We start from the raw sequence: 25,740 nt of genomic DNA, 5'->3' as shown, positions 1-25,740 counted from the left end.
ATGATGAAGATGAATTAAGAATGAAAATGATCCTTTGTTGCAGCCCAACATTGTAAAATGTCATATTATTGTCACCGAGTGCATAAAAAAAATCTCAGTGCCACTAAAATCCTGTCACTGGCCGCCCCCTCACCACCATTTGGACAAGTGGAGCTCAAGGTGGTCGAAAGGAACAAACAGGTCTGACAGCAGTGTCCCACTGAGCCCTACGCAAAACTTCTCTCCACTAACGAGCGTTCCCATGGTAATGATGATGGAGCAGGACTCGCCAAATTCCTTGCGAACGCACCCCTTTGCCCCTACGGTGTGAGTGAAAGACCTCGACTCTGTGGGGTGTTCACTGACCGTCAGGAAATTGAACTGGAAGTTAGCAGCAGGGGATTGTTATAACAGGCAATGGTGCCTTGACCTTCAGCATTACGCGTTTGTGAGTGAGAGCGGATTTTATTTGTTTTGGACTTGGTGGCTCCCTGGGCGCTTGTTGACAGTTACCTCCGGTTAAAATCCCGCATGCAGCCAGAGGTCTTATTACGTAACTGAAGATGGGTGACAAATTAAAGTTAAAAACTACACTGAATTGCTCACCCAAGAACATAATCAGTAGATAAATCAATAATGAAGATTATTGGTAGTTGCAGTCCTCAGACCCACGATAATAGAAGGGAACCCTACCAACACAGAGCTAGTCTGGATATAATTTTGTCCTGGTTCGACTCGGGTCCTGGGTAGGTCTCAGTTATTGAGACCCAAGTGGACCCGCCAGATGCTCTGCCTCACATTTGTCTTGAGACCCCTTGGGAGAGGTCCCAACCCCAGGACTCTAGAAGACCATTTATATATTCATGTTAACTTTGACCTCTATTGTTGTGGGCTGTGTTGGCGATCAAAGGCTAATGACAGTGGGTGGGGTATTTCTTGTCACTAATGAAGACTGATAGGAGCAGGAATGCCTCAGGGTCGACAACAGGTGGACCTTTAGATGAAGCCCCCACAAGCTGCCTGTGTTCATTCACAGCAGCAGGTGACTGTGAGGAATCTGGAAGCCGTCTAACAGGGTTCTTTCCCTCCCTCAGGGCTTCTCTGTATAGTGTTACTGACAGTGTGTTTCCTCCTCTGTAAATCATGTTGGGCAAAGGATGTCGGTTACAGCCCTTTTGGTTGGTTGTTGTTCCTTCATGCAGTTTGAAATATACAGTTAATAATCAGGGGGTGGGGGCATGGAGCCACGGCAGCGGGGGTGTGGATGACCAGGGAAACAATATGGAGTGAAACTAAGCTGAATGAATATGGTTTATGGTGGGAAAATGAATTTGCTGATTCAATCGTTCCTGGACTACTTCTCTACCAGGCTAGCTGTTTCCCCTTATTTCGTGTCTTTATGCTAAGCTGTCTCCTGGCTATAGTTTCATATTTAAAGGAATAGTTGGACATTTGGGAAAGATGCTTATTCACTTTCTTTGCAGAAAGTTAGACACTCTGAAGTTGACACTCTCATATCTGAGATAGCAACCTAGAGCTAGCAGGCAGTTAGCTTAAGTAAATATTGGTAAATATTCACTTTACAAGGTAAATATTGCTCCCATTTTTCACAAGCTGGATATCTTGTGGACATAATGACATTTTTAATGAGATAATTAGAAAATTAACTTTGTTCAAGACTTCTCTCTGGCTTAGCAACACATTCTCATGAGATCTGGAGCGAGCATATTAAGCTAGCAGATAAATATGAGTGTTGTGTTGTATTGTTTTTACATGGACAAGCAATAGTCCCTCAGTAATGCCTGAGGTTAAACATGCCCACTGGGAATGAGGAAGGCGACTGCACCCACTTAGCAGACAGGAAATGTCTTCCATTTCATGCCATTGCCGCATCTTTGATGTGTTCACGGACAATCTGTAAAAAGTGCTGCCCTGTTAGCTCTGCACCTCAGCCCGACATTGGAAGAAGCAAAGAGGAAAAGTTAGCTTGAGAAAAGGCATGTGATGGCTGTGAACAGAATAACAAGAGGCAAAAGCAACAAGTGAGGCAGCAAACTGGTGTTTCGTCCACAGCATCTGTCAGAAGAAGAGAAGCCATGTTTTCAGCACCACAGAAGGAGATGACTCGGTGTGAGGTCAGACGCTCTCTCAGTCTGATGAATTAGACATGAGTGACGCTGTGGTCCAGCTCAGAGGACGGGACGGGACAGCTGAGCACGCAGGCTGATGTTGGCAACATGAGGCCAGTGGTGACGTCTGCTTTATCAATTATTAATAATCTGTGGGTTTCAGGTGGATGAGGCTGAGAACTAACGGGGGATTACCACTAAGATGTTGTCTAAGTTATATAAGAGAGTTTCTAGAAATCCCCTGACAGTGCCCACTTATACAATATTTGATATCATGTATTTATTACTCTTTAACAGCCTGATTGATCTGGTTTGCCCTGAAACCAGATTCTTTCTGTTAAGGTGCTGGAAGCGACGTATCACCACCGTGCCTCTGATTTATCTCCTGTTTTTCTTTTTGTCAGAAGCACCTTTCGTTTCTTTGTTTGGGCCAAGAAGAGTATCAGATCACTGTAGCCATGTCAACTGTGGCAGTGACTGATGTATTGTCCTGAAACAGAACCAGTTTCCCTCCAACTGAGAGCCACAGTGCAGCCGTTTACATTGATGGGTACTCTCTTACCTGTGGTGCTTTAAATGGTGAAATAATGTGCATGTGATTTAACCATGTTAAGATGCAAGCTGTGTTTTCTTCTTACATGTAATCTGATGTCATTTGTGGTGCCAATTTTAAATTCATTTTAATTTTTAGATCATTTAATTACAGTATGTTTTTAAGGCTGTGACTAAGGATTCATTTTAACAATCAATCAGTTATTTTTTTGTCAGTTGACTAATTGATCAATCAACTAATGGTTGCAGCTCTTTGTGGTCTCGTGGTTTTCCTGGTTATAGATTATCCTTGTCTGAGGTGCCTGTTAGCTCATGCGTGCCCAGCTGAGCAGCAGTTGAGGTTTGCAGGCGTTGTAATGCAGCTGGAGGTTGTAGAGCTGTATCTGAGTGAACTGAAGCTCACACATTAAGATTTTCTACTCAGCAGAACAACAGTTGCAGACATGCAGTTGTGAGTATGTCTGTCTGTGGGCCTGCTGACATATAGTAACATAACATCTTCTTCACTGTCCTCTGTTGGATTTGCTAATCTCAGCTCTTTTTTGGGTGCACTGTGTTGTCTTTGTCAATGGTGTTGCTCTGCGACAGGCTCTGCCTTCTGGCAACAGATGATGTTGAGCTGAGTACATGAGAGACCGCAGTTGTTTTCCATTAAGCTACAGCCATTACTCGATGCTGATTGGCCACCAGTATGTGTTACTCTGATTTAAATCAGGAGATCTGTCTAATTGGATAGTAGTAGTTGCTGTCGGCTTAAACTGTTACTATAAATGAATGATATGCCATAAATAACTGAGCTGATCATTATTAGACACAAAGCAGTAATTCATTTAAAGTGAACTATTTATTTCACTTTACCTTTTAGCCAGATGAGTGTCAATCTCATCCAAGAGCAGCAGAGAGTCACTGCACTGTTGAACCTGCTAAATGAGACTGTTAATGCTTTAACTGGGACTTACTGGTTATCTTTCTGAGTGCCGCGCTACATGAGAACTTCTCAAGAATGAAAATGATACCGAACTGTGTAACAGAAGCTAAGCTGTGGGTGTAATGTCTCTGACCATTATACACCCCAGAGCCTGACTTCAAAGCCCTTCAAAACTAGAAAAAAATAGGATTTGCCATTTCCCTCATTGTGAGCCCCTTTGACTGGGTACCCCTTCTCTTTTGATCTGTCGCACCCCTTAATTTCCCCCTAGTTTCAGATTGGCCATGACAACATGCATGACTACCTCTGTATAATCCTGTCCTATGTTGTTTTTGTTGCTCTTGCAGCCCCATGGCCATCGCCGCCCCCCACCCTCTCCCCATGGGAGGTAACCTTCAAAGTCTCTGCTCAGCACGACGGATGAACAGCTGAGTGATGGAGACGGACAGAATCAAAGGACATGCTCCCTTCATTGTGACTAGATGAAGGGGCACCTACCTTCTTCCAGCAGTGAGGGGACGTACGCTGCACATGAGTGAATTGATGCACCTGAAAGTAAACAAACTAGGTCTTTGGAAATCATTTTGAATAAGAGGAAATACTCATCATATATATTCAGTTCCTCCCTCAGCATAGACCTCATATGCTGACTGCTTATCCCTGTGATGCTTGTTATGAGTTGTCCATCCACAACCAATGAGCCGGAGAGCTGCAGCAGCGAAGGAAGCAGCTGCACCACTTCCTCCATCACCACCTCGGACCCATCCTCTATGTCTGGACACACTCACGCCACCTTGCCTTCCCTGAGCGATGCCCCTCACGCCTCTAAGCATGAAGCTCCCCCACCTCCTCCCCTGCCGCCACCACCTCCAGGAGCACCCCCGCCCCCTCCTCCCCCAGCGACCACATCCGCCAACCACAACGCGAGGAAGAAGCGCCGCGTCCGCAGCTTCTTCTGGAAGCCGATACCGGAGGAGAAGGTGCGCGGGAAGCCCAACATCTGGACGCTGGCGGTGCGGCAGCAGCAGTACCAGATCGACGTTCGCTCTGTGGAGGAGCTGTTCGGGCAGCAGGAGGAGGCGGCGATGGGCATACGTGGGTCGACGTTGTCCGCTGGAACCTCGGCTCGGGTCTCCAGGTCCCGCTCCTTCAAGGAGAGCAGCAAGGATGAGGTGAGTGGTTGTCATGAGTCTGCTGTAACAGTGACACCAGCAACACTGGAAGATTTGCGCTGACAGCCAACAAAGACGTCAGCGGGGTTTAGAGTGCTGACAGTGATCATACATCAGTCCTCTTAAGACTAAAATCACTCTTTGTGTGCAAAGTCATTATATTCAACACACAGGACTTGCCACGGCAACCACTTTTGACAATGTAAAGTATTATATAACCTTGATTCAATCAGATAATCTCATTGAGATCAAGATCTCTTCAGCAAGAGTGATCAGCAGAGGAAATGGGTATATATAGAAGACACACTGGAAACACAGCCAGTCATACAACACGCATACAAAAAAGCATCAGCAACAAAGAGACATCTGTAAAAAGGTCCAAAATTCAAAGTTTAAATTCATCTAATGGAATGAGATGTTCCAGGTTGTAAGATTTGTCCAGTTCTGATCTGATGAACAGTCATTTTACATTTGAGAGGAGACGAGAGACAGTGAAGCAGCTTAGTGGGAGACATTTATAAAACAAAAATTATAGCATATAGTTCTCTTCTTGTTGCAAGTGAGGACCATAGTGATGCAGTGCATTTTTTCTCTGAGGACAAATCTCCAAAGACTGAGCTAATTCTCTCAATTTGCTTTATTATTGTGATTACGTTCTGTTTGCTGTCGTTACAAAGCTCAGATTCAGAAAATACACAAGCTTGATTAGTGGAAATATGGAGTCCTGATGCCTGTAAACTCTGACATCCACTGCCATTGTTTGCAAACATGTTACATCAGGTCCTGAACGCACCACATTACGGGATTAGGAAGTCCCAGAGTCATAACCATACAGCACTAAAGTAGGTGGTTCGACCCTCTCTAAGGCATCCCTGCAGGGACAAGTTAGGTAACAGAGCTCAGTTACAGCTTTTCTTTGAGTATGAAAATGATTTGTATTCATAAACAGAACAAAAGCATGCTTGCATCATTGTGGACTCCTGGAAAGCAACGTGAACTGTAAATCAATACCTGCATGAGGCGCTGGGAGACGCATGTCACAGAATAACTCACCTGTGTGTCCCCACAATGAGCTGACTGCAGCTGGCCAAGCCTCGAAGTGTGAGCAGGGGGCAGATGCTACCAAACACTCCGGTGGGAGTTTGAAATAATGCCACCGTTTGTGCACAAGGAACATGCTACATCTCTGGTTGCTACACTGTGTATTATGTGTTAGATGTGAAGTATGTTGTTCTAAACCTTCTGTTTTTATCATGGTCACAAGGGAATTTCTGTAAAGGACATGTTTTCATTATACAACCCTGATTCTCAGAAAAATGTGGACGCTGTGTAAAACATAAATAAAACAGAATGTGATGATTTGTTGACATACAGTCTATTGAAAACAGCCCAAAGACAATATGTTTAATGTTTGACCTTATCAGCTTCATTGATTTTTGTAAATATCTGCTTATCTTGAATCTTAATGTTTTATTTATGGATTGTTTGGTCTTGAAAATGTGACAAACGCTCATCACAAGTCCTTAGAGTCCAGGGGGATGTCCTCAAACGACCTGTTTTGTCAGACAAACAAGCCAAAGATATTCAACTGAGGAAAGCAGCAAATATTCACACCAGAGAGGCTGGAGACAGAAAATATTGGCATTTTTCTTTGATAAATGACCCATTCACTTTCTGTCTATGCAGCACTGTCTTACCTGCAGCATATCTGGTCTTCCTCCACCTCACCTGTTCTCATGGTCTTCCACACAAGTGTCTAATTGCTGTTTAAAAGCTGTAATTAGGTCTTATGAGGGAGCCTTTTTTTAAAATGTACATACTGTACAGTCACCTGTTGCGGAAGGATGTACAAGCCATTGTTAATGAGGGAGGTGTCGCCCGGTGGAATTTCAGTGTTCCATAGTGTGACTGAGGGTGGTGGTGAGGGGGTGGAGGGGGTTGGTAAGTAACTCAAGCAACAACAACCAGCAAAAGTGAGAAGATGGGAAGTGTATGTGTGTTTTATTGTGTGTTTAACCAAAAACTAACGTGAAGTCGTGCATCACTTATGGTGTCTGTCGTTTGTTTTCAGATCAGCATCCTCGACTCCAAGAGGGGGATGAATGTGGGCATTTTCCTGAAGCAGTTCAAGAGGTAAGTCCTCCACCTGCTGCACTGCCTCAGGGAAGAGCTGCTTGCCTAAAGCTCAGTGGAGTCTGCAGATGGGTGAAAGGAAGAAAACAAGATAAATGATCTTTTTGAGCCTCCAGAACAACTTTGGTGCTCATTAGCAGAGATCATCCAAGTCTCCAGAGTCTAGTAAGACTTGTTACTCCTTCATTTGGGGTTTTGATGGTGGTGGTGGAGGAAAGATCCCCTCGCATAGCTTCATGTCATTTGCAGTATGTCAGTTGATGACTGTAGTCGACAGCAGACTCTTCATGCAGACAGAGAGAGTATTCAAGGCACAGTTGTCTGGTTGTGCTAATCTGAGGAGCTTTGATGCTGAGTTGAGACATGTCGATGATGGGAAACAGAGTTCTAGCACTCCAGATGTCTTAAAGGTCATAAACTCAGACTGTGAAGGAACCAAAAACACCAGCACATCACTTAGATTTTACCTGATGAAGGTCACAGCACCAGGATGTTGGTGATAAAGTCAATATATGTTATCAATTTGTCAGCGTGCTGCACCACAACTCTGTTTCCCGCTGCTTACACTGCTGCTGTGGGACCTCGAATAGAACAGCTGAGTTGCAATGATGGTCATGAAGCAACATTAATCACAAAGTTCCAAAAAAGCTTGGACGCTGTGTAAAACACAAAAGAACCAGAATGTGATCATTCCACAGGTAAACAGGTTGATTGGTAAAAGTGATAGTGTCATGATCGGGTATGAAAGGGGCATCCTGGAAAGGCTCAGTTGTTCACAAGCGAGGATGGAGCGAGGTTCACCACTTTGTGAACACATGATTGGATAAAGGAGATTAATACATGAGCTCAGGGACACTTCAGACTCAGCACTGATCTTGAAAACATTTTCAGTTTTTCATTGAGGAGGAATCCATTAAAACCCTTCATAACTGGGGGAGATTAGGGTCAAAATCTGTGTCAGTTACTCCAATAGGCTTCTTTAGCCCTCTATTGTTTAGACTTAATTGGTTCAGGAAATCTCGAGGTGTGTTCCAGCAGACTCAGCATCGTGTTACATAAGTCGTCTGGTGCAGATGTACAGAAAGTGTGTTAGTGTCTGTTTTGCATGACGGTGTATTTGCATTGCTGCCCACTGTATTTTAATGACATTTGACTGTCAGCCATAGTGTATTCAGCCAGGACTGAGTATGCACTGACCTCATCACAGATAGTGTTTACCTCTGTGTGTTCTTCATTCGACTTCAACTTTAATACGTATTCACCTTCTGTCCCATATATTGTCCTCTGTCCTCTCCTGCACAGGTGTACAGATGCTTTGATTCAGTTTTCACAGTAGCATTTCAAAGTGCAGAGCTCACCGTGTAGCATTCAATCTGTGGCAGTGAAGCAGCAGCAAAATCAATACACAGATGTAGATGTGTGAAGTGGGAGAAGCTGCTGATTATACTTTTTGAGTCTTTTGCTTCTTTAAATTCCCAGTTCATTTTTTTCACATGAGCCTCCTGCTGCTGATATGTTCCTGATAAATCACTTTTTATCCATTTGGTATGTCGAAGGTTTATCTGATGTCACTGTGTTGGTGTTGTTAGTTGGGATGTCTGTAAAATCATCTGTGATATGTTTACCGACAACAGTTTTACAAAGTGTTCCTGAGCTCTTGTATTCATCTCCTTCATCCAATCATGTGTTCACAAAGCGGTGAACCTCACTCCATCCTCGCTTGTGAATGACTGAACACAACTTCATTCGTTATTTTCAGTTTCTTCTTTTTCAGCTTTCATGCTGCGCCGGTTTGCAACTCTGTAGTGTCCAGAAATCCTGTTTCACTGTGACGACCATGATCTCACCCTGCAGTGATATGGACAGAATGCTGCACAATATAATTCGATCCAATTCGCAGATCAAACTGTGGCCTCGAGAGCTGAATAAAAACGTATCTGATTCAGTCAGTGAATAACATAAGCCTCATAAAAGTGGTATTGATTACAGAACTACTGTACTGGGCTGCATCATATTGTAGGTGTCAGCTTACTGAGTATTGTCCTATTCTAGTAGTGGTCTTTTATAGCGGTGATGTAACTGGGAAATGTGGTGCAGCACTACAGACTTTGGTATGTAATAGATGAATGTCACCAGAGATAAGATAAGATAAGATAAGATAAGATAAGATAAGGTAAGTAATTGATCCCACCCCGGGGAAATTAAAAAAGCAAAAACAGTGGCAGAGAGGGGTCAAGATAAAAAGTATACAGGATATAAGATAAAAAATCAGCTATGTATATGTACCTTATGTACAGATTATAAAAATACTAAATGCCATAAAAATACTACTGCGCGTAAAAATACTATTGCCAGTATTCTTATGCCAAAACTACCAATGTCATATGTTGTATTGCACTTGAGAAATACGGTTGCATAGGAAGAAACGTTGAATTGCACGAGATGAAATGGATAATATGAGCATATATCAGCATTAATAACAGTAGTGCAAAGAAACCAGTAGGTTTATGATGTAGAATTGGGAAAAACCAGCATCAACACAGTGCGACATTACATGATGTTACACAGTCTGATAATAAGACATGATCGAGAATGCATGGTGAGCTCAGCTGGAGAGGATGTTTTTAATTTGGCTTATGTTGTCATTGTCAGTATTTTTGATTCGTTTGGCCCATTAATGAAGCCAGACAGGGACGTCCGGCTCTGTGAGCAACAGCTGCATTTAGTGCCTTTGTAAGCACGGGGGAGCAAGCATTAAGAGAGAGCACCTGTGCCATTTTTCAGCAGACTTAATTGAAATAAACTGTTTGTCTTCCAGGTCCAACCGCTCTATTGTTGAAGACATACGGCACGGAGAGGGAAAAATTTATGGAGCAGAGCTGCTCAAAGACCTGCTGAAGCTCCTGCCCGACGCAGAGGAGGTCCGTATTTATGAATGTCTGCGTGGCTTTCACCAGAACTGATGATGAAAGAAACTGAATGTAGATTGAAAACAATAGAGCCTGCTCAGCTTCCTCTTCCTCTATTTTCCAAACAGATCAAGAAACTTCAGGCCTTCAAAGGAGACCCAGACAAGCTGACACTGGTCGACTCCTTTATGTACCTCTTGATCCAGGTGCCTCGGTAAGTAGATTTCAGGGGTGTTTACACGGTGTACTTTGAGTCAAAGGGAAATGTGAAGTCACTTGTTTGACAGTCAGTGAAAGAAGAAAGGGTTTGTTCTGTCCAGAGTTTTATAGTTTTGTGAGGATAAATTTGCATCTTGTGAGGATTTTCCAACAGACTGTGCTGAATTTGTATGTATTTACTTCCCTGGGACAGTTAATCAGCAGTTTAAAATGTAACGTGCCAGTCTGTTGCCAAAGAGTTAAAATCTTCATAAAAACATTAAAGTAGTATTTGCGTAATGAAAGGGATGCAATCATAACTAGCTATAGAACAGAGAAGTAATGTAGTGATTGGTATGAAAAACACTACTCCCAGAGAGTATTAAATGAAGTAACTTTGCTTTTTAAATGAGTCATGAGTGTCCAGAGGTGCATCCATCAGCTCTCACTGCCAAAATAAAGATATATAAAGTTTTGCATGTATGTATAATTATCACTCCTCCTCGCCCATCATCCTGAACGTTCAACAGTGAAAATAATGTTTAGGCTTCTCTGCAGACCTTTAACGAGACCCTTCAAGGAATCCCTCTCATCACAACCTACACAATGAGATTGAGATCGCAGATTTAACCGATCTCTTCATCTCTGGCAGATTTGAGGTTCGGATCGAGGCCATCGTCCTCCGAGAAGAGTTCTTCCCTTCCTGTGCTGTCATGAGCCACGAGATCGATACCGTCCGTGTCGCCACTAAAGGTAATAACACAAGGGCTCTGCTAGATACACACACATACACACACACACACACACACACACACACAAACACACATGCTCAGACAGGTGACCCAGATATTTGAGCTGTCAGCGGTTCTGAACAAAGTAGGAATGTGTCACCTGAGGAACAGTGATGTGAGGACAGAGTGAAAAGCTAAGGCTATATGTAAATGATCTTTTTTTAAAAAAATTATGATATTTACTATAAAAGTTTGGAAAAATTGGCATCATTTTTGTTAATTATCATGCTGAGCTGCTACAGAGTAAGAGCAACAGAAAGTTTTCTTGTTTTCCTGTAAGATTTACATTAAACATATCCTAACAACAGCCATGCTAACAACACTGCAGTCCAGTGGTGTCTTGAGCTAAATGCTAAGATTAGCATGCTAACATGCTAACAACATCCTTGTATTTACCAGAGATATGTTGCACTATGTTAATCATTAGTTCAGCATTTTAGCATGCAAGCATAATTAGAAATAAACACAGAGTACAGCTGAGGCTGATGGGAATGTTGGCAGATGTTTGACAAACCAAAGAAATGGACCTGATGATGGCACTTAGGCCTTGACCAAAGTTGTTACAACTCACACACAGGAGGATGTGAGTTTCTCCACCAAATTTCGAGGAAATCCATCCAGTAGTTTCAGTCTGGAGCAAAGGACCGACCAACTGACTGAGCAACACCTCCATCCCTTAAGCTATACTGCTAACATGCTAACATGGCTAAAAATGTGTTGTGCTGCTGTAAAACAACACACAGGAGTGCAGGCACTGACTGAGCAACTGTGAAAATATTATAAACTGAGCTTTTTTGCAACCTTCACTTGAGCCTGTGTCATTTTAGCTGAGTCACACTTGCCTCTCTGTGCTTTATTGGATTCCTTTAAACCTTCTCCTACAACACTGTGACCTTTCCACTGCATTGCAGAGCTATCAGTTAGACACTGTGTAGGACAAGTTAAGTAGAACTTCTAATGACACCGTGAAATGAATACTTCCAACAGTATTTCATATTTACCCTCACTGTTAGTACCAAGAAGACACTCAAAATGCAAAAATACATTTCAGTCACTTCCTATGAATCTGCTGTAATTGTTTCTGCTGATTGTTCTGGGCAGTGGTGGTAAATGAAGGTGAAGTGGTGCTTAATGCACTGATGGTATCTGCTCTGGATTCTCTAACTGAGTTTCTATTGATCTCGTCCTATAGAGCTGATGAGCTGCGAGGAGCTTCATGCCATTCTGCACCTGGTGCTGCAGGCCGGAAACATCATGAACGCTGTAGGCTAAGTCCACAGTCATGTTCACTTAATACATTAACATCACTATTATATGTCTGAGTTAAAGGGTTAGGCTGCCATTATTGGACCTGTATTAAAAGATACCATGAAAAGACCAAAACTAACACTGCAATACTCTCTGGCTTCCCTGTTCTGTCTGTGGCACCAAAGCCCATTTATTCCTACTGAGGACAAAAGTCTTCAAAAGCATTTGGTTGAGACATTTAGCTTATCTTATCTTAGTTTAGCTTATCTTAGCTTAGCTTAGTGTAAAGAATGGAAGCATTGGGAAACAGCTAGCCTGGCTTCGTCTAAAGGTAAGAAAATTGCTTGCCATACGATGAGCAGACATCGTGGTTCATCCAGGATTGTCCCAGTTTCAAGCTGGATGTCCTGAGTCCCGAGACAGTATCTGAAAAACTCTAAAATGTTACCCAGTATAACAACGTAAACAATGCATCACGTGACTGAATTCAGCACTGATTTGTCTATACATGTGTTAATCAATCAATGTGTCAATGAGACGTAAGCGTTGTGGTTGTGGTCAGACCTGTCTGTATGCTAACGGTTAGCTGTCAAGCCAAAGAGAAAGAGCTCCAGGAGGCTTTCTCCTTCCTTCATTAAGTACCCAGTAACGAAAATGCTATCCAGTTTCTTTATTTTGCTGAGGTGTGCTGGGTTTCTGACTAGACAGAGCCAGGCTAGCTGTTGCCCCCTGCCTGCAGTCTCCATGCTAAACTAAGCTAATTGGCTACTTGCTCTAGCTTCATACTTGGTGGACAGACAAAAGGCTGTTATCGATCTTCTTATTTAACTCCCGGCTACATAGGCTAAACTTGTTGGAAGGATCAGTTCATTAGTGGTTTCAGTCTTTTCATAGGATTTGTTGTTAATAATACAGATCACCGAGTTTATCCTTCAACATTTTGACATGTTTTTGTGAGGTTTTTCATTGGTCCCTTTCTCACTCTCAGGGCGGCTACGCAGGCAACGCTGTGGGCTTCAAGCTGTCGTCCCTGCTCTCACTGGCCGACACCAAGGCCAACAAGCCGGGGATGAACCTGCTGCACTTTGTCGCCATGGTCAGTGAACGCCTCAGTGATACAGGATGATGCACACAGCACCATGAAGGCCTGTACTTTCTTATGTAATCCAATACTACACAGCAAAGTGGGGCTTGAGGAATTACAGTGGAGTTAAATCAGCACTTTTCTGACAGGATGTCAGCATAAAATTTGATGCTGAAAGCTTCATACGGCTTTGTTGCGGGGTTGCATCAAGTCAAACCTCAACTATATACACTGCTGTCTAATAAAAATCTATGTTTTGAAGCCATTAATATGTATATTTTGGGATTGTTTTCACCTGTGAAGACGTTAATGTACTAAATACATACTTTAACTGTGAGATACACTGACATGAAGCAATGTACTGTACTATGGAAAGTCTTTTGGAGACAACTAGACACTGATTGCATCATATGTCATATTAGAAAGTCTGGTAAATCACACCAAACTTCAAATAAAAAGATAAACTCTAAATAAAGTGGGACACACATTTCATTTGTCAGCCACAAAGAGTTTTATAGAAATCTTTCACAGCAGTGAGCAAACAGCATCCAAATCCTCGTCCTGCAGGAGGGCTGGTGGACAGCAGATGGTGACAGGATGCAGAAAAGAGCCAAGAGAGGCGGGCCAAGCGCTTACATAACCCAACTAAGAGTCGTCCTTCACACTGCAATGGTGACACTGTATTGTAAACAGCGACAAACTTTTTGATTATATGATGCATCTCTTCACAGGAGGCAAAGAAAAAAGACGAGAAGCTGCTCAAGTTTCCAGAGAATCTTCAGGACGTGCAGAGTGCAGCCAGGTAAAGTGTCCCTGGCATTTTTAGATAAACCTGAACCAGTTTTCCCTCAAAGAGAACAATGCATCAGCTTTGTGTCTGTGAAGCAAACTTGGGGCCTTTTTTAACAGAAGGTGAGTGGTTAAAACTGGAAACAGGTGGATTGTAGCAGTGTTTAAAAGCTGTGATTGGCTGGCTTAACCACTGGCCCTGTATTCATCACTGCACTCTTCCATCTTCATGCCTCAACAACTATAATCACTCCAAAATCCACAAGTTCAGACTCCTTTTAATGTTTTTCTCATCATAAATATTCCATAAAATCCATTTGATCCAAACTGTGGTTTTAACATATTAATTTACCGCTGAATTGACAACCACATCCAGCCTCATTACCCAAGCTGACGTCTGCCTTAAGTGCAGGACTTTGAGAGTCCTTTTGAGAGCACAGCGTGATGCTGGTGGCTGTCAGGCTCTGTCAGCCTCACAAGGTCATCTCTGTGTGGAGTCAGTACAGCTCCTGCACCACAGAGCTGAGATTACTCCTCCCTCCCTCCCTCCCTCCCCTCCTCAGGATATGTGAATGCATTTTCTCACAGTGGTATCTTCATCTTTAACGGATGACAGTCTGACGCTGCATTCAGCAAAATCCTGTCAAATATTGTCACTCTAAGCAGTGTTATGATGACAATTTCCAGTTTCTAATGTGACTATTTTCAATGCAACCACCAAAACTGTCTCTAAGCACATTGTGTTCCTGCTGCTGTTTTCATGCAGAATCTCAGTGGAAAACATCGAGGTGGAGTTTTCCTCCTTGTATGTCCGGATTAAAACCCTGGAGGAGAAGGTTCAAGGAGATCAGGAGCTACTGCAGCAGCTGGAGCCCTTTCTGCAGGTGAAGCAGCAGCAGCAGCAGCAGCAGCAGTGGTTACGTAATGCAGTATATACACAGGCACACGCACAGAAAGTTGGATCCAGGCCGCTGTACATTTCAGGCGCTGCTGACTCAATTGCTATAGATAATGACACTCATAAAAGTGTATAATGTTTCATATATAAAATGTGTGTGTGTCAGAGTTCAGCACGGACGCTTCAGGACCTGAAGAGACGCAGGCTGGATCTGCGTAAAGAGGGGAACGCTCTCATTGACTTCTTTTGTGAAGACAAAGACACCTTTAAGCTGGACGAGTGCTTCCGCATCTTTCAGGACTTCTGCATCAAGTTCAAGAAAGCTGTCAAGGTCAGTTTCATCCTGGTTCATTACTGCTTTGCATAGTTTTGGGCCTCATTCTCATGGGTAATAATAACATTGCACTCTTGCTAATTGCTGAGATCTGAGAAAACTTTTTCAAAAGAAAGTCAGACTGGACGGCAAACACGAGGAGACGATTACACACTAAATTAAACTGTTTGTTGTAACCATCCATCACAGCAAACAGAACTCCAGCTGCAGCTTTCAACTTCAGCTTTAACTTAATTGCAAATTGCCAACTAAAAGCACACAGGTTTAATTTCAAATGACGTGGTTGGGATGTTGGCTTAAGTGTCTAATTGTAGCTTATGTGTTGATATCACCATAATTTGTTTGCATCCATGTCTTCGCTCTAAACGTTTCTCCACCTTCCTCTTTTTCTCAGGACAACGTGGACCGTGAGCTGAAGGAAGCAGCCAGACAGCGTCGCCTGAGAGAGCTGGAGGAAAAGCGTTTCGCTTGGTCGGGTGCAGATCAGAGTGGCGTATTCGGTCGCAGCAGCAGCGAGAACGACGTGGAGACGCTCACCAAGGAAGGCCTGCTGGACTTCTTCCAGCAGAGATCTCAGAGTCCACACAGCCCGCTGGGACGCTCTGCCAGCGCCCGCCGCCACCGGCACACCATGACCTCCATAGCGGACCGAGAACTCCGAGGATACCTGGAGCTGTTTGGGGGGACTGGGAATCCCACCGACTATTCCAAGTTTAACAGCCTACCTCGGTCGGGCCGCACCGTGCAGCGGAAGACGACTCCCTGGATCTTAGCCCAGGACGACAACCGTGAGCTGGGCTGCGACAGACAGGTGACGTCTCCACATGCAGAAACTGAGCCCATCAGCCCACTGGCCAGGTTCTCGTCCTCTGGGCTAAATGATAATGATCCATACAACAACAACAACAGCGTTTACTCACCTGTGTCAGAGGGCAGCGCTCTGCCTCGTTCCTTCTGTGTCTTTCAGAAACCCGCCCTTCTTCCCAGCCCAACAATCACTGGCCAAATGAATGTCAGTGTGGAGACGCACACTTTAGTTCGAGGTCCTCAAGCTTTTGACCTACCAAGCCCAAACAATAACAGCAATCATATGCACTTCGTCAACCAGGGGGACGTGGTGGTGACTGATCAGGAAAAGGAGAGACGCTCACCTCCCACAAGTCTGGACAACCTTAGAGTTGTGGAAAGAGGAGCAGATCCCAAGGCAGCCTGGGAAGGGAAATTAGACCCTCCCACAGAGGCTGGGGTCTCTCCTGAGAGAGAGAAAGAAGAAGAGGACAACAGTACAGTTTCATCAACAACCTGTGATACTCCCCTCCCACTCGACACCTCTGTGTCCAGTAAGAAACCAATGTTTTATATACTAGACTGCACAGAAACAGACTGCTCCGTCACCTTGGATTACTCTGAGGTTGAAAGCTCATCTCTAACCAAAGAGGGACTTTTCAGAACGACGGACTGCAGCAAAGATCAGGAGAGCCAACAAGATCCGAGCTCTCTATCCTCTAATTTGGAGTCCATGTCTCCCAACGAACAGTCTGTTTCAACCAGTGAGCTTTCAGCACCAAAATCTGTGGACGCATCGTCCATGACTCCGTCTGCAACCACAGAGGAGTGGGACACAGAGAGCTGTGACACCGCTGAGGGGAAACAAGGTGCAGAGAAAGACGTGCAGAGAAGCAGCAGGAAGCCTACGCACACAAAGAGCAAAGCTAACAAAGCGGCGAAGTCCAGCGGAGGTCGGAGCGTGCGAACGCTGACCAGCAGCGAGAGCCAGGGCATGCGCAAAGTCGTGCCCATTAGCAAACTGACAAGGACGGGGAGCAGCAAGAGAGCAGAGGTGCATGACAGCGGAGAGTCACGTCGGCCTCTTCGAGACCAGAGCACCCCGGCCAGAGGAAGGACTGAGAAGACCACGAGGCCCCTCCGACACTCCAGTCTGCCTCCTGACGAGTCAAAAGCTCAGAGGGGAAATAGCCTCACAGGCGGCGTTTCCAGATGGGCTCGTGATTCGACCCCGAGAAAGGCCTCCATCCACAAGCCGAGCGCCAAACCCCTGAGGAACATCCCCAAGCCCGCACCAGAGGAGAAGATGTGCCGCTCCACCATGAGAGCCCTGGCACAGGCCCAAGCTCAGGCTCAGGCTGCAGCCTCCTCTGAGAACAGCAGCTCGCACACACTCACCACAAAAAACACCTCAGACGTCCCCAGCTTTGCCCGCAACACCGTATCTTCGTCTTCCAGGACCAAGAAGGAGCTGGGCCCCCCGTCGGTCCCCTCCACCCCGTCTCGCAGCCCCTCGCTCTTAGGTCGACAAACCCCGGTGAAGCAGAGCAGGTTGTCACCCACAATTCAAGCCGCCGAGGAGCGACCACAGGGGACAAACCTGCGACGGGTGCAAAGTGTGAAAGCGGCCAGTCGCAGCGCCTACCGCAGCGAGACCCCGCCACCGCCTGCATCGCGAGAAGATATCCGTAAGACTAATAGCTTTTCTGAAAAGTCTGTCCCATCTAGAGACTCGGTGACGTCCAGCAGAAGCGCAAAACCAAGCTGGAAATGAAACAAAACAGAGACCTCCTGCCCGGGTTTGATGTAAATTGACTCGTGCTTTCACATCATGCAACAGACAGGAATCTGAAAAAAGAAGTTCTCTCACCTTGTAAGGCTCCTCCAGTAGCTGACTCTGTATCAGGTTTATGAATCGCAAAGAGCAAGATGCAATGAACTGCTCCACGTGCTCCTGTTTCATTCATATAAAAAAAATGTTGTTTTCATCCTTTGGGGGGGGGGGGGGGGGTCATTAACTAAACTGACAAACGGCAAATGGGTGTTTGCCCACAGGAGCCTCTTTGCCTGCTTAGCTGTCCTAGCTGCTACTGTCTGTGATGATGTTCAACACTACTGACTATATGATGCTGCTAATTAGCTCTGACAATTTGAGACTGAGTTTCAGTGTCTTTTTCATTCAGGGTCACGAGTTGTTTGTACCTTACCTGCTGCTGTTACGGTGTCTTTTAGTTTTGTTGCATCCTCCTGTAGAGTGTCGCTCTGTTTGTTTTTTGGTTCCTTTGCTTGATACCTCAGAGAGATCGCAGTGGCCTTGTACCAGCAGAAGAAGTAGATTATGTTCATTTGGCTCTGCATGATGAAATCAGATACTTTGGTTTAAACTGCAATGTCACTTTTTACAAATTCCTGGTATCTTAATATTACGACAATATATAAAGTCACAGATTATAAGACAGTGTAAACCAACTGTGGTACTTGTGTACCTTGTGTATGTTTGTGTCAGTAGTTTGTAAATGTGTTAGAACTCCTCCATATCGTCATGGAGCAGACGTGCACGTAGGAGATGTTTCCTGTACGCTGTAGGCTAATGCACGATTGATGCTAATGCTTTGAGAGAAAAGCACTGAACGCATCTGAAACAACACAGAAATGATCATCAGTCACGTGATTGTTTTGACAGTCTGGTCTAATTTTTCTACTGTGAATGTAGTCATGTCATTTTCTGCAGGCCTGCACCTTTCATGACAAGGTTAAATAGCAACAACTCCTCTAACTGGTCATAATTCAGCCTGACTCCAGTTTGTGTCTCTCATTTATTGCCATTACATTTGAGTCATGAAGTTGTATTCCGTCCTATGCAGGGAGCTGCAAAGTACAAGTCCTTGCTGATTTTGTATGACACAATATACAAAATAGGTATTACTGTACATCAATATGACAAAAATAACAAACAAAGGTTACACATTTATATATCTGTGCAGCGGCTGTGGCTCCTCAGTTCAGTTTTCTCTAAACACACGTTGACCCTTCAGTCACGTTCACGTTGAAACCATAAACCTCAGAAAGTCGGACCTTAGGAACGTCGGTCCAACCCCGACTCGTCCCGTCCACACGTGCCCTAAGCTCCACCCTTGCGTGGCGTCTCCGTCGCCGTGTGTGTGTGTGTGTGCTGCCTTTTACAATAAAGGAAAGATTTTTAATCTGTTTCTTCAACTCGTGCCAATGTTTAATTCAAAGATGGCAGCCAGAAATTCAATATTTCCCAGCTCAGTTTGCACAATGTGAAACAGAATTAAAACGTTTTATTAGTTAGATTTTGTCCTCATTGATGTTGTATTGTTTGTATTTGGTTCCTTGTGTCGTTCAAAAAGAGCAATAGACTAAAATTATTTCCTAAAATCTTTTTTATCATTAAGCCAATTGAATCTTTCTTCATCCAGATGGTTTGAGGAGTCTGATTAAACACATTTCTGGCTTTTCAAAGATCACAAGTTATTTCTTTCTCAAAAAAACAAAACAAAACAAAACATTTAGCTCTGAGACTCGAGTGTAACGGTAATCCATGAGAGGCACAAACAGACTAAATTCAGCCCTGTTGACCATTTCGCACCACTTGCCTTTCAGACTGCATTGTGCCATTGCCTTGATGGCAACAACACTCACAACTGTGCATTGCCTTAAAGCTTAATGTAGCCGATCACCAGTAGAAACTCCTCTTCTGTTGAAGGAGACTAGAAACTTTTCCTACATTCCATCACGCCGAGCTGAAACAGTGACTCCGCTGGTTAGTGATTCACTTTGTACATAATGTAAAGACATAGTATTTTTCTGAATATCAATATGTTTACATAGCATTAAGAAATGAAGGTGAAGAGAGCGAAGTGTGTGAGCGCGCAGATATTTTCAAGTGGTCCAAGCAGCAGCATCCGTATCTTCTGTGTTGAGAGCGCTGGCAGCGTGTTGACATGCTGTGGGTGTCTTCCTGTTCCTTGTAATGCAAATGAGGTTGATGAACCGATGACACAAAAGGCCCAGTGTGACATACCACCGTGTGTGTGGCCTGCATGAAGCCTGAAGTTCAGCACTGACTCAAGTCATGGAGGGCTGCAGCTAATGACGAATATTTCCTTTGTTAATCATCAAGGTCCATTAAAAAGTCAGAAGATGGTGAAAATGAGGTGATGACCAAGTGCAAATATACAGATTGATCGATGAATCAAATATTGAATAAATTCATTTGGAAAGTAATGACTTTAAGCCTGGGAAAACTCCAGCTCCAGAAACTTCACCTCCATCCAGCCTGAAATGAAGATCTCCTTCATTTGGTCAAACCATTTGAGATCTATTAAAGTGTTTCCTCCTTTAAGCAAACAACCCCCAGAAAAATGTGTCTTCAGGGCAAAACGCACTAAATTTGTCTCTCGGTTCGACTGCTGGGAGGTTTAATTGTGGGATCAGCTTTTGTTGATGCTTTTCTCCCAACCTGAACTCAGTTTTACACATCAGGTCCCGGCCTCCCGCGCTCTATCTGTCCTCCTTTGTGTCTCCCACAATGCCCCCTGCTGCCACCTTTTTAACAGCCCCGAGCATCACAATGGCTGCCCTTTACATTACATCTGCCTGCTGCAGAAGAGCCGCTGTGGAATTTGAATACTTGCTCACCCTTTTTACCACAACTTCCTTGTTAGCGAGGGGCTACCTTAGCAACAGGCCAACATAAATTACCATTACTTACTAAAAGGCCTGTAAACCTAAAAGGTCAACGCCGTCGACAGATTTTTGTCACATTACGAGCTCTAGAAAAGCCTGAACTGGTATTGTTTCATGTCACCAGACCTGCTTACATCACGTGACTTTATATTATTTAGAGTGAATCTTTTGTGGCTTTTTTAATTCAATGCAGATCTGCTGATTCTCTTGTTCTTTATCTCTCACCAAATGATTAAATGTGTCCTGTTGTGGCGTTAATTCCCTCAGCGTGTCTTTTGTACACTGGAAACCAATGACGACTGTTGTTTTGGTGTATTTTTTTTTTTTACTCTGTGATGAAAATCTTGCCGTGTCTGCTGTAGTTTTCACACCTGAGGCCGAGAGGAGCTCCACCGCTCCGCCCGCTCCTTCACAATCTGAAGTCTCACACTGAAAAAGAAAAGACTGATCACACAAAGTTGAGCAAACGATCATCTCTGATCACTAGACCGCAGGGCTGCAAATTGTGACGTTACTCCGCTGCAGTTTATATTTCTGATGATGACATCTGAGAAATAAATAAAATCACATGTTGCTGTGTAAACTGTGATGTTGGTGTTTCTTTACACAGTTTGGTTGAAAGGCTCCTGAACTTTGGCTAGTTTAAAACAGCTGGTTTATTGCATAATGTGGGAACTGCTTATCACTGCCAAATCAAACTGTAATGCCCACAGATCACAAGTCATCTGTACTGTTTAAACTTAAATGAATGTTTCAAATGAAGTAAGTTATGTACTTGAATTACAGTTTTTAGGAAAAGTGAAGTTTCTCATTTACGTTATTGTCAGTTGTGTAAATGATTTGATTGATTGGGATGGGAGCTAATTTGACCTCCTGGCAGCAAAACAGCGCAAAACGTCTTTTCTTGGTGAACCTGCAGACTTTAAGAGTTCAGCCTCTAACCACCAGAGTGCAGCAGAGGATCTCGAGTGTCTGCCGTCCTGTTCGTGACGTCCGTCCTCATCCAGTCTGTTTGTGGGTTTATGCAGAGGTGTAGCTCCTGTATATACACATCAGTTTCAATGATTTTGAATCTGTAAAGGCCTTTTTCTCTCCAGATGCAAAACTAAAGCTGCCCAGAGAGGATCGTGCAATAGATGCTTGGAGAAAATATATATTACACATAATGTAAACAATGGTTTCATGTTCACATTTGTCCACAGCGATGAACATTTTAGCATTCAGGACAGAAAGCTGAGCACAGCTGCACAGTCTGAGGGCCTCCTGAGAGGCTGTCAGCGTAAAAGCGACCGTCTGAAGAGTCTCCAGGTCAGGGTTATTCAAGGAGGGCTGAATCTAGAGCACCTGGACTCGGCTTAAACACTTAAAAACATTTCACTTCTCAACCAAGGGGCTGGTTCACAAGTGGGATCAATGACAGCAAAAAACACTGTTCCTCCTGCTGCAAACATTTGGATCTGTTAGAAACAAATTATCAGCATAACATTCAACATACCAGGTTTAATGGGAGGAGGACTCACACAGGTACGGCTTAGTTCTGCACTGACAGACTCAGTTTTGTCTGGCATGAGATGTCAAGTGGCTCGTGACTTGGCACGTTTATCTCTAGATCAAAGTTGCTGTAGCCATGTGCGAGGGATTATGCTCCTCTCAATCCCTCCTTATCCTGCAGCTCAACCTAACACCTGAAGAGTAGGATCTTTCCTTTCACTCTCCTACTGCTGCAGGCGGAGGTGGAGGTGGAGACGGGCCGTCTCATTGTAGCCTGTCATCCACAGCTGGTGAGGAGACTAAGGTCTCTTAGTTTGGGATTCATTTTGATGGATGTAAGAGAAGCTGAGGGATGTTCTCCTGCTTTAATATGGATCAGACCACAGCCTGGACAGGAAGGAGGTCTCAGCAACGCCATTCCTAGAAAGAGTGAGTCACAACGCCTGTTTTATGAGCCATTTGCAGTGCACATTTAGCACAGCAGTGAATTCTGGGAGTCAGAAATGAGAAGCACATTTTCTTCTGGTGGATTTAGAATCTTCCCACACTGAATGTTCGCATGTTCGCGGCCAATTTTGTCGGGCATCAAGAACTGAACGCAAGGAAATGGTTGTAAAATGAAAATAAGCTCCAAAAACAAGGCTGTGGCCTTTTTTTTTAAGTCTTTATTAAGTCTTGAGGTCATGTGAGGTCATTCCTCAGAGATGGTTTACTCTCGCTGCCCATCACTTTAAAGGACGTCGCTGATAATGCGTCTCACTTTAAACTTTAACAAATGCCGTGGATCCACAGACATGTATGTGCCTCTGCAGCACACAACACAGACCAGTTCTACTACGGCCACAGGGGATTATCAGTGTGACATCAACAGACGACCACTGAGATTAACAGCCAACCTAAATACAACTGCCTCTTTGTCTCCAGACTGTATGGCCAAAAATCATCCAGGAAAAACATGCACTTCCACACACTCAGGGTGTCTTTTCATGAGGATTCAAGGGCGAAACAGATCAGTATTTGTCAGTGTGAAGAGATGCTGACGTCCACTTCTTCCTCTCTCTTCAGATTGTACGAAGGTGAAAGTTGAGCCGCTGATCTGACCTCGCAGACGCCGAGAGACGAGACGGGAGACAGAACCGGAGGAAGCAGACATGGGGTGAGACGCACTCTGCGTTAACGTGATAAACTGCTTCCTTTTCCTGTTTGGACGCTGCTTTTTACATGTTAGGTCACAGAACGGTGCTGAAATCTCTTTTAGTTATTAATTTATTGAGTAGAGCTGACGCCATTGTCGTTTTAACAGATTAGATAACTATTTTGATAATTGAATAATCGTTTTGGTCATTTTTCAAGCAAAAATGACCAAAACGATCTATTTCCTGCTTGACTAATTTGAAAAAGTTTGCTGCTTTTCAATGTCAGACCTTTGAGTTTTATTTTAATGGTAGGATAGCACAATTGGAAGAGGCCTAATACTAAAATACTGTTAGAAGTTAGTCCTGCATTCAGAATCTTAATTTAAGGTCCAGTTTGTAGGATTAAGGGAAATCTACTAGCAGAAAATTAACGCAATATTCATAGATATGTTTTCATCAGTGTATAATTAGCTGAAAATGAGGTATATTTGGCTAAAAACGAGCTCTTTATAGCTACAGATGGGGGGGGGGGGTCCTGCCAGGTTCCCTGCTTTCTTTCCTGCTGCTTCTACAAACTACCATCAGATCACAAACCCTACGTCACTGGTGTCTTACCACAAATGTTCCCATAACCCTGCTCTCACCCTCTAAATGTCAGTGAATCTCCTGGTCACTGTATGAAGAAGCTTGACTTAGACGACACTGCACATTTAACAGTAATTTCAAAATCCCCCTAATCATCATTTCCACGTCAAACTTTTATTGCAATTCAGCGCTCAACACATGTCCAATCAACACAGCATGCATGAGACAGAAGAAGTTGGTCAATTATTCAGCAGCCATTCACAGGACTCTGCTAATCCCACCATGCTCTGCTGGACTAATGACAGCGGCAGGTGCAGAGAGCTGGGACCAGAGCGGGATGAAATCATGGTAAAGCTGCTCTGAATATCCTGATTCTACCCCGAGAACTGTGGGAAGAATAAGCTCGGCGTGGTTTATAAGCTCTGAGGAAGAATCTGCTGGATTCTTCACGCGATCGCTGGAGTCGGATCTGTCTGATGTGCTGTTTGGCTGAAGTGTGAGTTTTAAGCTGCTGCTGCACCTCTTTAGGTATTTTTAAGGTGGGATGCCGAAACAAACAGAAATCTTTGCACAGAGTGTGTGATTGTGCACTGCATGTTAAGCAGGTGCCCTTTGACTGCTGCACACACAGCGCATTAGTTCTCTAAAATAGTCGTGAGGCCTTCAGATGCATCAGGATTGGCCCCCCCCCGCCCTCCTGCCCCTCCTGCGATACACCAGACAATAAACCTCACACGGCCCGTTTTCTATCGCACAAAATCTTTAATGGAAAAGGAATGCAAATAACTTGTTTCTGCCTTTCTTTCTTTTCTATTCTTTTTTTTTTATCTGAAAAGAGTCTTTCATGGGCTGCTGCATAATGTAGGGTTGTCATGGCAACAGCCTCCCTCATAAGAGGGGAGGGGCTTGACTGGAAGCCACAGTTACTACTGGTGCTGGGATGTCCCATCAGGACTAGCTGCTAGAATGTCGAGTTTCCAGTTCTTTGCATCTGTTCGCAGAGGTCAAATGTAGTGAGGTGCATTTACTGAATCCAAAAGTTTGACATTTTCAGAAGCACTTAGTTTGTTCTCTGGACGTTTATGTCATAAACTTTAGGCCTCAGCCAGCAGTAGGTTAGCTCTGCTCAGCACAAAGTGTGGAGGCAGGAGGAAATGGCTCACCTGGCTCAAGAGGTGGGAGGTAAAGCTCAGCAGACAGAGGTCGTATGTGCACAAAATCATGTAAAAAAAAACAACTCGATCATAACTTGATGATGACGTGACATGATCATGTAAGGAAATATAAACAAATTGGTTCACAGTTCACTGAATTTAATCATGTAAATTAAAGAAAATCACCAAATTCTACCAAACTAGCAACAATGAAGACACGTCAGTGGTTGTATCTGACTGCAGCTCTCTCACTAAGCTCCTGTGTAACAGGCATCAATTATAAATCAGTTTCCTCACCAGATTATTCCCACACAGCTGCAGAAATGTCCATAATCTGCATCATTAACAGTCGTTTAGAGGTCAAGACGTACAATTGAATTCATTTTCTCTTCTCTTAAGAACTTATACAGATACAGACAACGTGTTTTGCTTAAAAGAAACATTTAACATAAGAATTTCACATCACGTTGAAGGTCAAAAGAAGTCCTTTATGGACTGTAGGAGATCCTAAAACAAGCTAACATAATTCAGTATTGTTTTTTCTTTAACACAGCACACATAATATGCCACAAAACAACCTCTGCGGGGACAAACAGAAGCAAAGCGTGCAAACCGAGGCTATTTTTACACGTGGATGTAATATTGATGAAGCTTTTTTTTTTTTTCTTTTTTGCCGGACTGGATCAGATCCAACTGCATCCGGCTGCGGTTGCCTTTCCCTTTTATTGTCG

The 25,740-nt window shown here is 43.9% G+C and overlaps 1 protein-coding gene across 1 annotated transcript in view; it reads left to right on the top strand.

Moving 5' to 3' along the window:
- fhdc1 (FH2 domain containing 1) overlaps positions 1-19,432 on the top strand; it is a 28,425-nt gene extending 8,993 nt beyond the window's left edge. Inside the window, exons 2-12 of the mRNA XM_076728802.1 lie at positions 3,936-4,760; positions 6,832-6,893; positions 9,712-9,814; positions 9,931-10,016; positions 10,653-10,753; positions 11,984-12,054; positions 13,028-13,135; positions 13,855-13,925; positions 14,679-14,796; positions 14,977-15,141; positions 15,539-19,432. Coding sequence (XP_076584917.1) covers positions 4,254-4,760; positions 6,832-6,893; positions 9,712-9,814; positions 9,931-10,016; positions 10,653-10,753; positions 11,984-12,054; positions 13,028-13,135; positions 13,855-13,925; positions 14,679-14,796; positions 14,977-15,141; positions 15,539-17,704 — 3,558 coding nt within the window. The 5' untranslated portion in view covers positions 3,936-4,253 and the 3' untranslated portion in view covers positions 17,705-19,432. The remainder of the gene's footprint in view (positions 1-3,935; positions 4,761-6,831; positions 6,894-9,711; positions 9,815-9,930; positions 10,017-10,652; positions 10,754-11,983; positions 12,055-13,027; positions 13,136-13,854; positions 13,926-14,678; positions 14,797-14,976; positions 15,142-15,538) is intronic.
- Positions 19,433-25,740: the final 6,308 nt, after the last annotated feature.

Source organism: Chaetodon auriga, chromosome 4 (genome assembly GCF_051107435.1).
Source record: "Chaetodon auriga isolate fChaAug3 chromosome 4, fChaAug3.hap1, whole genome shotgun sequence".
Lineage (NCBI taxonomy): Eukaryota > Metazoa > Chordata > Actinopteri > Chaetodontiformes > Chaetodontidae > Chaetodon > Chaetodon auriga.
Note: the sequence above shows the minus strand (reverse complement) of the source record. Positions and strands in the feature narration are given on the sequence as shown.